The sequence below is a fragment of the Primulina huaijiensis genome, chromosome 3 (assembly GCF_012295235.1).
Source record: "Primulina huaijiensis isolate GDHJ02 chromosome 3, ASM1229523v2, whole genome shotgun sequence".
Classification (NCBI taxonomy): Eukaryota; Viridiplantae; Streptophyta; class Magnoliopsida; order Lamiales; family Gesneriaceae; genus Primulina; species Primulina huaijiensis.
In genome coordinates this window covers 27,400,247-27,417,870 of record NC_133308.1, presented here as the reverse complement: position 1 = coordinate 27,417,870, position 17,624 = coordinate 27,400,247, and the positions used below count along the sequence as shown (strand labels likewise).

At 33.2% G+C, this 17,624-nt stretch overlaps 1 protein-coding gene across 2 annotated transcripts; it reads right to left on the bottom strand.

Moving 5' to 3' along the window:
- Positions 1-4,566: 4,566 nt before the first annotated feature.
- Positions 4,567-9,428, bottom strand: LOC140974275 (protein MODIFIED TRANSPORT TO THE VACUOLE 1-like). Of its 2 annotated transcripts, XM_073437646.1 has the most exons (6): positions 9,293-9,428; positions 9,000-9,216; positions 7,180-7,956; positions 6,844-6,999; positions 5,173-6,126; positions 4,567-4,953 (listed from the first exon to the last, which is right to left on the bottom strand). In XM_073437646.1, exons 2-6 carry the CDS (start codon positions 9,204-9,206, stop codon positions 4,912-4,914), a joined length of 2,136 nt encoding a protein of 711 aa, XP_073293747.1. In that variant the 5' UTR covers positions 9,207-9,216; positions 9,293-9,428; the 3' UTR covers positions 4,567-4,911. The 2 variants fall into 2 exon arrangements, with proteins under 2 accessions (XP_073293747.1, XP_073293746.1); XM_073437645.1 differs by having other exon boundaries at positions 9,000-9,412.
- Between the last annotated feature and the right edge of the window lie 8,196 nt (positions 9,429-17,624).

Here is a 17,624-nt window from a genome sequence, read left to right as displayed (position 1 = left end):
TAAATTAAGATATATTTCACATAAGAATCTATCCGATACAATTTTGTTCTCATAATTGTGTTTGTTTCGACCATGAACACGCCTGGTTCTGTGATAGGGTCCATAATTAAGTCGTGCAATTCCTTCGAAGAGGCCCAACTTCTCTCCCACATGAGTAATTCTAATTTGAGAATAATCGACAGTGTTCCACCTATTTCTTACTCGTAAGATTAATTGAAAATTGTATGATATTCTCCAAATTCATTGTTTCAACATATGAATAGACAAGAGATAAACCTCACATTGATCCACCAATTCAATGCAATTATGTTGTTTCATTGAACCTAGTTCTTGGGATCTCCATGCATCATAGGTTAGATTTTCCTTCGCACCAACTTATTCAATTGGCTTAGGTCACATTCCCCTCTTTGATTTTGAACTAACGTCTTATTTAACACTTTGGTAAACAGATTTGCTAGATTATCTTTTTGCTTTACATAGTCAAAAGAGATAACTCCAATTGAGAATAATTGTCTTATAGTATTGCGTATATGTATATGCTTAGACTTGTCATTATACATATTTCTTTGTGTATTTCCAATCGTAGATTGACTATTACAATGAACACATGTAGCTGACACAAATTTTACTCATCCTGGAATATCTTTTAATAATAGATGTAGCTATTAAGTCTCCTCAGCACATTTATCGAGAGCTATAAACTCAGGTTCCTTCTTAGAACTAACAGCTACGGTATGCTTAAAATATTTTCATGCTACACAAATCCACTAGTAGATTTGAATCTTTCATATCAGATATCCAGTCCGCATCATTGTATTATTCAATAATAGTAGGATATCTAGTAAAGTGCAATCCATAGTCATGAGTATACCTTAAATATCTCAACAATATCATAATTGTTTTCCATTGTTCCGCTCCTGAATTATTCATGAATCCAATTATCTTGCTAACGGCAAAGTCTACATCTGGTCTTATACAACTCATTAAGTACATCAGACTTCCAAAAGCTCGAAAGTATTCTAATTGAGAGATACTCTTGTCTAGGTTTTTTGATAGATGTTGACTCGTATCTATCGGATTTCTGGTCAATTCATATTTCTCAAAATTTTCAAATATCTCCTTATTGGAGCAGACACGGCGAGTAACACTGGTATCAATCTATTGCTCGCTTGGGTTTGAACTTACCAAGTTTACTTCAGAAACAACAACACATAAATTCATACTAGAAATCTATTGAGATATGGTCTCCACCATATTCATTTCCATATTTTTCTTGGTTTCTTGCACTCTGAAGCTTTGTGACCTGGACCCCTATAATTATAGAATTTTTATAGAATTTTCTCTTCAAAATATCTTTTATTGGGTCTCAACTTGGCACTTTTTTTCCAAATGGCTCAATTTTTTCCTTGGTCTTGGAGCTCTGACCATGCTTGAATCCACATCAAGATTGAACAATCTTTTCTCAAAACTCTTGTTGTCTTCTTTAATGCAAAACCTGATAAAAAGTCCCTCCATATTCATTTCCGATCCTTTCATTTGTGTTTCAAGTATTTCTTGAATCTTTCCACGCTAGTGATAGTTTTTCAATAACAAATGCAACTTCGAAAACTTCACTAACTCCATTCAGAATTAATCTCATGCAAAATAACTTGAAACTCTTGAACTTGACTGGTCATAGTCATGGAGTCCACCATCTTGTAATCCATGAATTGGCCAATAATGAATTTTTTGTCTCTGACATCCTCAGACTTATATTTCAGAGTGTTCTCAGTCAGAAGTTTTGCCAGATTCAACGTAGTGAGGTAAAAGAACATATTTTGTTGTCACATTTTGAAATTTGAACAATCGAATTTTTCTGGTTTATCATCATGATTAACCGACTCTGTTGCAAAATAAACATTCACTGATGGGACCGATACCCTAACTGTAGGAACAATCACCGGCGGTGTTGAGGTATTTGATTCCTTGAAACACAATAAAAAAAGATCAAATTTTTGGAAAATAAGAAATATGTTTTAAGATTGTTGGTATTCGATGAAGAAACAAATACAAAATACAAGAAATAAATGTGATCGTTCGTGAAACAAATTTTATAACATGATCAGAACATAATCAACAATATTAGACACAATATATCGATTATCAAAATAAAGCAAAGTAAATCGATAATAAGTTAAACAAGTTTCTCTTGAATTTATGAACATCACACTCTAGACATAGTTTGTATGTCAAAACCTGTTGTACCAAAGTATAGCACACAAAATACCAACTAGCAAATTTGTTGCAACTTAAAATAGAATAGTATTCCAACTAGTAACATAGTTATAAACTAACAAAATAAATTTGTAACGAAATAATGAAACAAACAAACTAAGGCTGGTAACAATTACAGTTTTTTTAAAACATATTTGTCTCCTTCACGAGGTGCTTGAGGATCAACACTTGCGTACGTCTGTTTTCAATGATACAACGGTTGAACTAGTAGCAAATTAAGCACAAATTTGTTATTCTAACGAACTCAAATCGTACATTCACTTTATTACCAAAACTTAAAGGATGCCAAATGAAAAGCTGACAATATGAAATACAAGAAAATACTTAAGAAATCTTGAGTGTGTTTGTAAAAAATATATATGTATTGAGAAAATGAAAATACTATTTATAAGCTCCAAAATACACACCAAAAGTCATGCAATATTAATTAACTCAATTAATTTAGCAATTAACTCAAAAATATGAAGAACTAAAAGTCTCTAATTAATTAAAGAATAGAGAGTCAAAAAATACTCTCACCTCCATGAGTCATAATTTTCATTCAAATTTTAAGTTTAATTCAAATTTTCAACAGTAAATTGAGTTATTAAATATTTAAATATATATCCAACGCCACGAGTTTTTTTTGAAATTGTATAATTTGTTTTCGAAAAGAGTTACACGGCAACAACCCTAGATTGAAAGCGATAATTTTCACAAATAATTATCAGATCCAAATCTCTAATTTAAAAAAATCAAAAAAATATATTTACCATACCTATAATATATATATATTGAGCTATAATATAGATAAAATAATGATTTGTTGTTAAATTCTCAAAATACTCTTATTTCTTTTTTAGCCTTCTTATTTTTTTCATGAAAAATCAGTATGTAAAAAACTTATTAGAAANTATATATAAACAATCAAGCCAAATCATTAGTAATTAAAAAAACAAACCAATCATATCCTAGATTTTCGATTTGGTTTGTTAAAACCTTGATTTTTTTCAAATAAAAAATTTTAATTATACTTTTAGTTTTCTAAATTAACCATTATAAATAAACAAATATCAATTCATACACAATCAGTAAAGCAATTTAACAATATAATATATGAGTTTGACATCACAAGTATATATATTATATATATAAACTTAAAACATGTCACTAAAAAAACATGTTAATTACTAAGAATCCTACTAGAAAACAAATTATTACTGCCATAAGACTCCTTCGGGAATCAAATACTAAATAGTGTATATATAAGACATATGAATAGTCCATCATTATATTAACACTAAAAAAAAAACGTAACTCGAAAAGAAACATCTCAACAAATTCTATCATCCCACCGGCCATGGTAGCCCGTGCAAAATTTTCAAAGTCGGATGCCATCATATCTTCGCTTGCCATTGCATCCGTGGTCATCGTCTTCGTCATAATCATTGCAATGCCTCGATCACACGACAATCGAGTAATAAAACGTGAAGCTTATACACAAGAACCATACAGATTTCCAAGTGGTGCTGCGGAGAAGTGCGCAGAGCTGTGGTTTCGTCCTCCACCGGACCACCCTGGAGAGGAAGTCATGGCACTATGTGACGCCTTGTTGCTCAAAATTTTCGACTATATCAAGGGGAGGAACGATTTAATATCTCCATTGATGGAGGCTGCTGTGAAGGAGGAGAGATTCGAGAACAATACTGAAGAAGCAAGGGACGAGATGGAAGAAGCAAGAATTTTTCAAACTGTTTTGGTCATGACCGATTGGTCATCCAAATAGACTTGATGTGGAATCAAACTCTTTTAGCTTTTCTTATTTTCTTATTACACACACACACACACACACACACATACATATATGTGTATTCCATTATATATATTATATTTGGTGAGTCGAACATTATTGAGAATCATAATTCATATGGCGTCTTATTAGACAATACTTGATTTATAGATTATGGATCTAGTTATGCGCGATGCATCTCCTAAAACAAACTACTAATACATCCATCTCTACTTTTCCGGATCAAAGAGATATATTATTGGTGCGATTGAGTCGAATTGAATTCGAGAAAAACTATGTTCAAGCTTGAATCAACATGGTACCTGAACTCAACTCGAGTTCGATCAAACCCAAGCGAGAGCCGAACTTTGACCAAACTGCTACCAAGCAACCCAACTAGCTTGAACCCCTAGAAGTATTCTATATATATTCAATTTTAAAAATGATTTTAAAGATCCACGTCTTTTTATCAAATGCATAAAATAACATACTGGAAAATATGCATTGGAATATACCACAAGAGGAAAAATTACATCCTCGCGGAGACTTCACCCCATTTAAACAGGAACAAGCTTGGAGTTGTTAAGGGGGAAGAGTAAACAAAGAAAATAGCAAAATAACCAAAATCGCTATAAAAACCAATAGGATTATTGCAGGAAAAAGAATCATACAAGGAATGCACAATATAATTAAGTAGTTCAGCTACACTACAACGAAGTTCCAATTTATATGACAGCGTCATTCTTACCACATGAGATACAGAATGGCGCCAAAAGAAGTAGAATTTTCTTTCTGTTCGTGATTCAACTTTTACACTGAGTAGTTGCTCCGTTTCTGACAATCATGATAACTAACAGAGGCCAAAAGGTTCAACTCAAACGCTTTCTTTCACGGGATGAAGCTAAATGATCCTGTAATAGCACCATATAGTTTACCGTCAGGTTTTCTATGAGGTATGCCTTCTGCCAAATTCATGCACTCAAAGGCATCGAACTACTCGTAAGATCACAAAGTCAAGTGCTCAAGGCATCGGGGCCCCAATGACATGTAAAACTAGTTTTGAGAATAAAATGTTGTAACAATGTGCCTCTGATAAAAAGATAGAAAACGAGGAAATAATAGAAACTCACCGTTACAAAATCAAATGCTTTGTTATCCTCTCTCTTTGAGTCACTCATCAGAGAAGTTGGAGGTTGATTAGATATCCCTGGGTTAAAAATGTCCAGAAGGGGTGAAGGATGTCCACCTTTAGATCCAACAGCATTAAAACTTGTATTGGAGTGCAGATTCCCTTGTTGCTGGAAGTTGGACATTGTTGCAAGGAACTGCTGTTGCGCAATAAGATTCCCCACAGCGTTATAATTCATAGGATGAGAAGCAAGTAATGGATTGAACATCAAGCCTGGTGGACAATTATAGGCCATAGCACCCAAAGGAAACATGGGATTTGCATTCATCCCAGGGGCTGGAGACACAAATTCTGCATTCAAGACATCATTTGAAATTCGATTATCTGGGTAGGTAGTGGAAATTGAACCTCTGTCTTCTGAACCCTTTTCAGAGGTACTTCCATTTTGCTTTGTCAATGAATTGTCGGAATGTAGAGACAAATTATCCAACAAGTTATTGACATCTTTTTCATGATTACCATGCTCCTGGTAGCCCTCAGAACTCAAACTGAAAAGGTCAAATGGGTCTGATTCAGTTTTATGAGATGCAATGTTCACTTCTGTATTTCCTGAGTTATCAAAAGCCATCACAGAAAAGAGATCAGTAACATGGTCCTTGTCTTGATTGGTGTGAAAAGAAACATCCCCAAAAGGGTCATCATAGAGTTTTGTTCCATGGATGCCCACATCACCACCAAAACTGTCTCCAAGTAAGTCACCACCAAGTGGCATGTTAGAAGCTGATACTTGGTTAATTCTTGGTGCACTGGCTGTTTTCTCTGTATCTTCCACGCCAATATCATCTTGATCACCAGTGTCTATCAAGTCCCCCATCACAGACGTCTGAGAAAGCTTCACCGTATTTTCTGAATGATTGATTACACCACCTTGTCCACCATCCAGAAGGCTCAACACCTGTAGTGATCACATATAAATTCTTTCTAGAACATAACAATCTAAAAAAAATTAACATAAGGTTCTTTTAAAGAAAAATAGCAAGCATTCTCTCTTATCATGCTGATATCATCATTATCATTCCCGCTAGTTGTGGGGTTCCAAACTAAGCGATTTCCCCACATGTCATATCTTGAACCAAGATCTAAGGTATCATCCTTAACCACCTTTATCTAAGTATTCAAGCTGATAAAGGAAAGAAATTCATTAAAGAAACACTAAAAAGATATGCAATTATACCCAGCAAAATGTTTTGTCGCTGGCTTTTGAACAAGTACAGAAATACTGGCATCTGCTGGATGGTGCGAATACCTTTCCTAATCACCTGTCACCTTTATCCTATCATATTTGTGACAGAGAAAGAGATGGATTTTCAATCAACACCACTGAAAAAGAAAATGACTATAGTGGTTTGTGGTGTTACACACAAATGATTGCATAACATAAAGATGTGGATGCACTATTTTCAAATATCTATATATTTGTTTCAACATATTTTATTTGTCTGTTTTATATCATCTCTCGACTATGTTTAACACACTCATGACTTTCATCAGAATCAATATTTCAAATGAATGTTTAAAGTAAGGAAAAATATAGTTGAAAATCCATTATTCTCCTTCCCCTTCTATGTACCAACTTCTACGCCCATAAAGGAATTTAGACACAATATATTACCTTATTTGCTTTCTCCCTCAATGATGATTGTGGAGATTCAGAACATTTCACCACCACATCATGGTTTTCAATAAAATATGATGCTACAACAGAAAAATTCTGGTCATCTCTCTTCCGAAGTACTGCCTCTAGGACACAGATGGCTTTCATGCGAACCTGAACAATTGATTTTGTTGAACTACAGTAAGTGAAAAACTTCATCATAACTTTTAGAATTGCCAGTTACTGAAGGAAAAGATGCCTCAAACATATCTCAGTAAGCATTCCTACACCTCTGAAGCTCCATATACTTGAATCATAATGCAGCCCAAAAAAATAATGACATAAGGAACACACCTGCCACACTGGTGATTTCAGTTTTGCTTCGATGGCCTGTCCTAGTGCTAAAGGGTTTAACTTCGAAGCCTCCAACAGAAAAACATGAAGTGCATCTCTAGTGGGCTGTAGACGGACACCACCAACCGTAACAACGGATTCTAACAATTTCTCCTCGCGAGTCTTCTGACCATAGGTTGCAGCAGAGTGTCCATTACTTGTTTCCGTCTGGGATGAACTAATCTCTTGACCCCAATATGAACTAATCTCTTGACCCCAATTCCCACTACCAGCATTTTTTGAGAATCGAGAACTGTTGTCGTTTGTACCACGAGAACCAATCCCTTCATATTGATCAGAGTGATCATTTTCTGTGGTAAAAGAACGCCGAAGATTTGGGCTTTTGTAACTCCCCGTGTCAACATATTTCCTCATGGATGGAGATTGTATAAAACTGCTAAGTCCCTGTTTGATTGTTGCAGTTCCGATGTCAACAACCTCGGTGATGAAGGACTTTCTATCTTCTGATGGCATTTCATAATTAGTACTCCCAAATCCTTGAATTCGACTTCCCAGGCTACTTTCCGCAGGTGTCGATTTGCTCTCATCTGAAGAAAATAAAGCAGATAGTGTTTCCTGTGCTGTTTCGCGGACAGCTTTGTTCAATGCATCGCCCTTCAAAGGATCTGGTGGGCCCTTGTAGTGTATCAATTGCCGTACATCAACTGAATTCCTTTGCATTTCCCTTCTAAACTCCACACCGGACTTTCCAACAGCATATTTGATGACCCTTAATGCCTGAAGATCAGAAATTGATACATTAGAAATTTCCAAATCATAGCAGGTGCCAGCACAATAAACCAACCACCATTGTTCAACGTTTGTTTCATCCATCAGCAGGGTTCAGCAGGCATGGCTTCATGAAAAATTAAGAAATAATTTATTGGATAAACTAGAAGCTAGAAGAAGGTACACAAATCCACAAACAAAACACCGAGGAGATAGACTAGGTAGATCTAGTCACTTCTCAGTTTATCATTATAATCCACCAATTACTAACACCGCGGGCAAAACATTATCAAATAATTGTATAAAAGAGCTGCCTCAAAAGGTGCCCATTCACTTGACTATTAGTCCAATCAAATGTATGAATTTAGTTTCAGATTGAGTTTGGTTCAAATTCTTAAGCTGTATCAACTAAAGGATCACAGAATAGAACATCAAAAACTTTTTTAGATTACAGCACTCATTGTCCAGCCACACATAAATAAACGTAGTTTGACAGAGTCTACAAAATTTCAACAAAAAACCTACGCAAGCATACAAATTGAACTTGAGGGAAGTAAAATGTTCATGATCATTCCTGAAATTCTCCAAATGATTATTATCGTATCTGATTTGATAAGCTACATAAGTATATACGACTCTTTTCAGTGGCTTTGGTTTAAATCAGGTATCCCAATAACTTAGAAAAGGTAATCCCATCCAGCAACATCAAATGCATACAAAAATGGCAAACTCCTCATCCAACTGAACCGTTCAATAATATCTAATGAACAACTGCAAACGATAAACCCCTAGATCAAAATATATGATCTAATTAACATTTCAGTTGATCAGGAAGCATGACAATCACAAATTTTGCAAGTTAAAAAAAAGGTTATTCGGCTATCTTGCAACTCCAGAATCATAAGGAGAACGATCATGCAACTAAAAACTCAACCCACATGTCCATAGTCATAGTCAAAATTAACAAGACTGGCTTAGTTTTAACAACCTCAAAACGAAAAATTGGAGTAAACAAAAAGAGAGAGAGAAAAAACCCAAGTTAAATGAAGGACCTTATGCTTGACGATGGGTGATTTATGCTGGAGGCGATTGAAAATAAACTCGGCAACTTCTTTAACGATTGATACATGCGCAGACCTCAGCAAATCACAAATTTCCTCCAGTTTGTAGACTGGAGTCACCTTATCCTCGTCCGACGTGGCTCCGTCTATCATTTTCGACCTCCAGTACGACTCCACGGCCTTCCTACTCTGGTCCATTTCTCCGATTCTGCTTTTAAATCGATCAAAACTTTAAGATCGATCTTCGATCTATCGGCCAAATCATAAAATATGTAACGGCTTACCGATATATGGATCGATCGACCGAGCTACGAATCAAAAACAGGGGAAATTGGAGCAAATGTCGGTGTTTCCCAGCGAGACTCGGAAGCTGATAAATAATTGAAAGTATTTTTCCCTGAGGTTTTGTTTTTGCTTCTGAAATATCAGTTTGTCAGTAAAACCAAAAAAAAATACTAATGAAAAATACTGAAAATCCCTTCAAAAAAAAATTTACTGAAAATCCCTTAAATATTCCTCAGAAAATATATAGATTATTTATGTTTCCATTTTCACAAATAAATTTCCCATTTTGCTTATTAGTCCTTATTTAACTAGTATTTTAATAAATATAAAAAAAGTTATTGAAAATAACTAATATATTTAATAAATATAAATATATTAAATATAGAGATTATACTATGTATTTGAGACGAATAAAAAAAATACAATATTTATATATAAGACGGATGAAATATTAGATAACCCTCGATCATGTCCAATTTCAATTGTGAAATTCAGAGATGTTCATAAATCTAAATAAATCATTCACATACTATTGAATTGAGACGAGCAAGTAACTTGGAAGTGAGCTACAGAGATGTTCATGGATCTAAATAAATCATTCAGGGACTATCGTCATCGTGATTTGAGACGAGTAAATAATTTGTAGATTGAGAAAATCGAATTAGATAAAAATTATAATGTTACGATGGAAAGATTTACCAAAAGAATAAAAAATATAAGTTTAAAAGTTACTCTTGGATCGTCTTTTTTATTAAATTTATTGTTTTTATTTTCTTTTATTCTATTTTTGTCGAAAAGTATACGATTTTACTTTTGATTCTATCAAAACTTTTAGGTCGATCTTCGATCTATTGGCCAAATCCTAAATATTTAATAAATCAGGTTAGATAATATGATATTAAATACAAAATTTAAAACGATTATTTGTCACATTCAAATAATTAATAATATTTTAATAAATTAATATAAAATTAAATTATTGTGAAAAAACCAAGTTCCATATTGTTTAAACCAAAAGGTACCGTTTGGTTTGCTGTATTATTTATTTATATTTTAATCCACATTTTTATTCAATCTAATCTCATGTTTGGTGCATCGTATTATTTATCCATCTACCAATCATTTATCTCTCATCAATCAAATTATCAATAATTTATCTTACATCAATCAAATCATTGAATTGAAATTACAATATTACCCTTAATAAATAATATTATAAATATTTTATTAATATTTTTAAAAAGACAAAACAGTAATATCACATTATCTCAAATTTAATCAAATTAATCAATCAAATCAAACATTATATTACCTATCATTTTTATATATTTTATTATTAAAAAATATTACTTATCTCCATATTATTTATCTCATACCATGAAACAAACGGTATCAAAGGATACGAAACATCCAAATAATGATACTTGAAAACAAAAATGTCCATAACCAAATGTGAAATAATATTTAGAAAAATAAGGATATCATTTTTTTTCCAGAAATCAGATCCTCCCTTTTGCATGGCTGCTCGTCCTTTTCAAAGGAACAAACAGAATTGTTTCTCTTTCTCTTGTTTTTTAACAACATTTACCAAAAGCAATAGAAAGACAGCGGGTTTCTGTACGTGAACGAGCTCGACATTGGGTACAAGATCCCTCATTGGTTTATGCAGATTGTGAAGAGTGAGGTTGTGTCGCCGAAGGTTTGGAGGGAGGATGTGGTTCTTAAGTCAGCGACGTTCACGACAGAGATGGGAGTGGATTGGAGGATCGTTGACTCCACCAATAATGAAGGTGTGTAGGAGACCATGGACGATGCGTTGAGGCTGGGGGAGAAGCTGGTGAAAAGGAAATGGGATGGGAAAATGTTCTAGAAAGCACGAAAATGTGGTTCTTAAGTCAGCGACGTTCACGACAGAGACGAGAGTGGATCGGAGGACCGCTTTAGCTGATGTGCAGGCAGCGCTGGGCTCCGACGAAACCGTGGGAGTTTCCGGCGAGTATGGCAGTGTAGCGAACTTTTTGATCTATTTATCAGAGCATGCAGTGTTCTAAAAAAGACTACCGAGTTTGCTAATTATTAGAAATGTTCTAAAAAGCACGAAAAAACTTTGATTTGGAGGAAAACGTAAAAAAAATGGTAACTCATTTGATTGACTATATTAAACGTGTAACAATATGATTTTTTAAACAAAGAAACACTAAATACATTGAAATAAATTTTGTCCCGAACCATTTATTTCTTTGCTATAAAAAAAGTAACACTTGATACAACAACATCGACAATTTACTCTATCAAATTTGTGATTTTAAAAATTATGTGTTTGATATCACGATATATATTTATTTTAAAATTTTATGTGCTTTATTATTTATTAATCTATTAATTATTTAATATAATTAAAATTATGATAAAAACTAAAAATGCAGAGTGTTCATTTAATGCCATTAATATGTCAAACTTACATGCTCAATACAAGTATTAAAATTTTCATTCTTTTCTTATCTATTTATTTTTCCTTTTATTTGTATTTTTTTAAAACATATTTTTTAATTGTTAACAATATTTTAAAATCAAAATTATTAACATCGTTATTTTTTTTTGAATTCCAATAACTAAACCTCATAAATTTTAAAATTATATTTATTAAAATGTTTAAAAAATTTTTACACTACATAATTAAAAAATTATAATACTTTATTGACCTATAAATTAAAAATCGTAATCATTTTTAACAAGTAAAATTAATTTTTTTATTAATTATTATATAACCTTTGATTTTTAATGATTTTCTATAATTTTAGTTAATTTATATTGTTGTACATGTTGAAAAATTATTTAAAAATGTGTTAAATATTTGTGTTGAAAATGTGAATGTTGAATGTTGAAAATTAGGTAAAATTAGGTGTTGAATATTGAAAATTAGTGTGTGATGATGTAGGTAATGATGTATTTTATTTTTGGATTATTTGTAAAAATTTTCTATAAATAGATCTCTCATTTGTGAAGAAAATCACAATTGAGTTGAGAGAAAAATATTATAAAGTGTGTAGTGTGATAATTTTGAGAGTTTGAGATTTTTACTTTTTTTACCGTAAATTTTTACTTTTTCACAACACGTTATCAGCACGAAGCTCTAAAAGTCCTCCATATTTTTCCAAGCTCCGAACAGAAGAAAAAGGTAACAAAAGTAATAATATTTATTTTACTGTTATTTATTTATTGTTTATATATGTAATATATAATATAATGTTATTGTTAGAAATAATAAAAATAATTTTTTCAAAAACTTGTTATAAATCCTGGGAGGATGTTAAGACGACATCCCACACTCCCGGTAAGGGATACGACAAGTATAAAAGCCTATAAGGTTTTTTAAACAAAATAACTTATGACACCTAATTATAATAATGTGATATGATATACATAATTATTTAAATATGACTAATATTATATACACCATATTATTACCATAAAATTATACAAATACATACATTTATTTTCTTATACACCAACGGTAATAAACGGTAACAAAACGGCTAGTTTTTGCTCTATAAATACAATCTCACAAATACATTCAATCACTCCAACTTTCTCTTCTTCTCTAAAAATTATTCTTCATCAAATTTTCGAAGAAAAAAAGAAGATGGCTTTCACGAGGTTATTTTTAATTATTTTGGTTATCATACTCACCAGTCTTGTATTTATCGGAGAATATCCTCCTCGTGTGTTTTCTTTATTTTTACGAATACTTGTACTTGTTGTTTATCCATTACTTTGTATTGCAATATTCATTAACTAATAAAATGCATCGTAATTTTTAGTACCACCATGGCAAACTTGGCAAAGCTCGAATTCATCGCTCTTGATATTACTGGGAAAAACTATATGCCATGGACTCTTGATGTAGAAATGCATCTTGAGTCATTGGGTCTAAGCGAGACCATTAAAGAAAATGGTATATCTTCATCACAAGAAAAAGCAAAAGCTATAATATTTTTACGACGACACCTTGATGAAGGTTTAAAATGTGAATATCTCATCGAAAAAGATCCCATGGCTCTGTGGAAAGGATTAAAAGAGAGATTTGAACATATAAGGGAAGTTATACTTCCGACCGCCCGTGATGAATGGAATATGTTAAGATTCCAAGACTTTAAAAAAGTCAGTGATTACAATTCAGCGATGTATAGAATAATCTCGCAGTTAAAATTTTGTGGACATGAGGTTACAGAATCGGAAATGCTTGAAAAAACATTTTCCACGTTTCACGCATCAAATATAACACTACAGCAACAATATAGAGTGCGTGGATTTGCGAGATATTCTGAACTCATCGCCTGTCTTCTTGTGGCGGAAAAGAACAACGAGCTATTAATGAGAAATCATCAGTCCCGACCCACTGGATCAACAGCATTTCCAGAAGTAAATGCTGTAAGTAAAAATGAATTTAAACCTGGAAACCAAAATCAAATTCAAAGACAAGGTTTTGGTCGAGGTCGAGGTCGAGGTCGTGGACGTGGACGTGGACGAGGAAGTGGTCGTGGTCGTGGACGCGGCCGTGGTTTTGAAAATAATCGAGATAGTTATTTCTATAACTCATCTCAAAATAACGTCCCAAACCATCCACAGAAAAGGCATCAAGAAAACATGAGTGTTAATGAAAATCACTCGAAAAGATTTGAAAGTTCTTGTTTCAGATGCGGTACTCCAGGACATTGGTCTCGTATTTGTCGAGCCCCTGAGCATCTTTGCAAACTTTATAAAGAATCGATAAAGGGGAAAGAAAAGGAGACCAACTTCACTGAGCGAAGTGACCGTTTGAGTGATTCAACTCATTTTGATGCTGCTGATTTTATGAATGATTTCTCTGGAAATGATCAATATGTTGGTGGGATAGAAATGAACAATATTGATGCTGCAGATTTTCTCAATGATTTCTCTGAAAATGAACAATATAGTGGTAGAATATAAATGTACAATAATTTATTTTTCATGTATTTATATGATAATGTTTTATTGTACAATTATGATATGTGTTATATTTAAATATGTATTGTCATTAATTTTTTTTCATTGCATATTTTTTGAAGTTCAAATATGGAAAATGCTATGAGCAAAGCTGAAGTTTGCATACCCGATAGTGGTACAACGCACACTATCCTCCGAGATAAAAGATATTTCTTGGAACTAAAACCAACAAAAACAACGGTGAATACAATATCAGGTCCTGTAGACTTGATTAAAGGATGTGGTAAAGCACAATTTTTGTTACCTAATGGTACAAAATTTTTGATCAATGATGCTTTATATTCACCACAATCGAAAAGAAATTTGTTGAGTTTTAATGATATATATTCCCATGGGTATGATACTCAAACAATGAATGAAGGGAATGAGAAATATATGTGTCTTACCACATATAAATCAGGAAAGAAATATGTGATTGAAAAACTACCAATGCTCCCTACTGGATTGCATTATACACATATACGTCCCATTGAATCAAACATGGTAATTGATAATTCTTCAATATTAACCAATTGGCATGATCGATTAGGACATCCTGGTTCAACAATGATGCGAAGAATTATAGAAAATACACATGGTCATCCATTGAAAGACCAGAAGATCTTTCAGAATAATAAGTTTCAATGTAAAGCATGTTCTCTTGGAAAACTTATTATAAGACCATCACCAGCCAAAATCCAAACTGAATCACCAATGTTTCTTGAACGTATTCAGGGTGATATTTGTGGACCAATCCATCCACCATGTGGACCATTCAGATACTTTATGGTATTGATTGATGCCTCCAGCAGATGGTCACATGTATGTTTATTGTCAACTCGAAATGTTGCATTTGCAAGATTACTTGCTCAAATAATAAAATTGAGGAATCAATTTCCCGATTATACAATCAAGAAAATTAGACTTGATAATGCTGGTGAATTTACTTCCCAGACTTTCAATGATTATTGTATGTCTATGGGAATCATTGTTGAGCATCCTGTTGCTCATGTACATACTCAAAATGGATTGGCTGAATCATTGATTAAACGTCTGCAAATGATTGCTAGACCAATGATTATGAAAACAAAGCTCCCTATTTCTATATGGGGACATGCAATTTTACATGCTGCTTCATTAATTCGCATCAGACCAAGTGCATATCATAAATACTCCCCATTGCAGCTTGCATTTGGTAAAGAACCAGACATTTCTCATCTGAGAATTTTTGGATGTATGGTGTATGTGCCTATTGCACCACCTCAACGAAAGAAAATGGGACCTCAAAGAAAGATTGGAATTTATATTGGTTATGATAGTCCATCGATCATTCGATATCTTGAACCACAGACAGGCGACGTGTTCACAGCACGTTTTGCTGATTGTCATTTTAATGAGGAAATCTTCCCAATGTTAGGGGGAGAACAGAAACATACCGAAAAAGAAATTACATGGTATGTATCATCATTGTTACATCTGGATCCAAGAACAAAACAATGTGAAAAAGATGTACAGCAAATTGTGCACTTGCAAAGAATAGCAAATCAAATACCAGATGCATTTGCAGACACAAAAGGGGTAACTAAATCATATATACATGCTGCAAATGCCCCTGCTCGAATTGAAATTCCGAAGAAACAAATTGAAGATAGTCATGATGTCATTAAACGCCTGAAGCGTGGAAGGCCAGTTGGTTCCAAGGATAAAAATCCTCGAAAAAGAAAATTCATAGAGAAACACAATGATCACAAAATAGAGAATGATGTTCCTGAAGAAACACATAATGATCACAAAATAGAGAATGATGTTCCTGAAGAAACACATGATGATGAAAATGTTTTGTCAGAACCACAAACTGACGAGAATCATGAAATCTCTATCAATTATATTAATACTGGAAAAATATGGAACCGAAAAGATATAGAAGAAATTGATGATATATTTTCTTATAATGTGGCAATCGACATCATAAATGATAATGAAGATCATGAACCAAAATCTTTTGGTGAATGTAAAAATCGGCAGGATTGGATAAAATGGAAAGATGCCATCCAGGTTGAATTGGATTCGCTAAATAAACGTAATGTTTTTGGACCTATAGTCCTTACACCTGAAGGTGTAAAACCTGTTGGATACAAATGGGTTTTTATTCGAAAGCGAAATGAGAAAAATGAAATAGTAAGATATAAAGCTCGACTTGTTGCACAAGGTTTTTCTCAAAGGCCTGGAATTGATTATGAAGAAACGTATTCTCCTGTGATGGATGCAATTACGTTTCGGTATTTGATTAGCTTGGCAGTATCTGAAAATTTAGAAATGCGTCTTATGGATGTTGTTACAGCCTACTTATATGGATCACTTGATAGTAATATATATATGAAAATCCCTGAAGGATTTAAGATGCCTGAAGCACAAAGTTCAAAACCCAGAGAATGTTATTCTGTGAAATTACTAAGATCATTATATGGGTTGAAGCAATCCGGCAGAATGTGGTATAATAGGCTAAGTGATCACTTGATGAAAAAGGGATATGTAAATAATTCAATATGCCCTTGTGTTTTCATTAAGAAAACAACATCCGGATGCGTAATTATTGCTGTATATGTTGATGATTTAAACATCATTGGAACAAATAAGGAAATTCAAGAAGTTGTGTCATACTTGAAAGAAGAATTTGAAATGAAGGATCTTGGAAAAACCAAGTATTGTCTGGGTTTACAAATTGAACAAAAAGAATGTGGAATATTTGTTCACCAGACAAATTATACAGAAAAGATCCTTAAACGTTTTAATATGGACAAATCAAATCCTTTAAGTACTCCAATGGTTGTTAGATCATTAAACATAGAAAAGGATCCATTCCGTCCATGTGAAGATGATGAAGATATTCTTGGTCCAGAAGTACCATATCTAAGTGCTATCGGTGCCCTTATGTATCTTACAAATTGTACAAGGCCTGATATATCTTTTGCCGTAAATTTATTGGCAAGATTTAGCACATATCCAACAAAGAGACATTGGAACGGAATTAAACATATATTCCGTTATCTACGAGGAACGACAGACTTGGGACTTTTGTATTCAAAAGATGCTAATCCAAGTATAATTGGTTATGCCGATGCTGGATACTTATCTGATCCACACAAAGCACGTTCTCAAACTGGATATGTATTTACTCGTGGAGGCACTGCAATTTCTTGGCGTTCACAGAAACAAACACTTGTAACAACTTCATCAAATCATGCCGAGATTATTGCACTACATGAAGCAAGCCGTGAATGTGTGTGGTTAAAATCAATGACTCAACATATCCAAATCTCATGC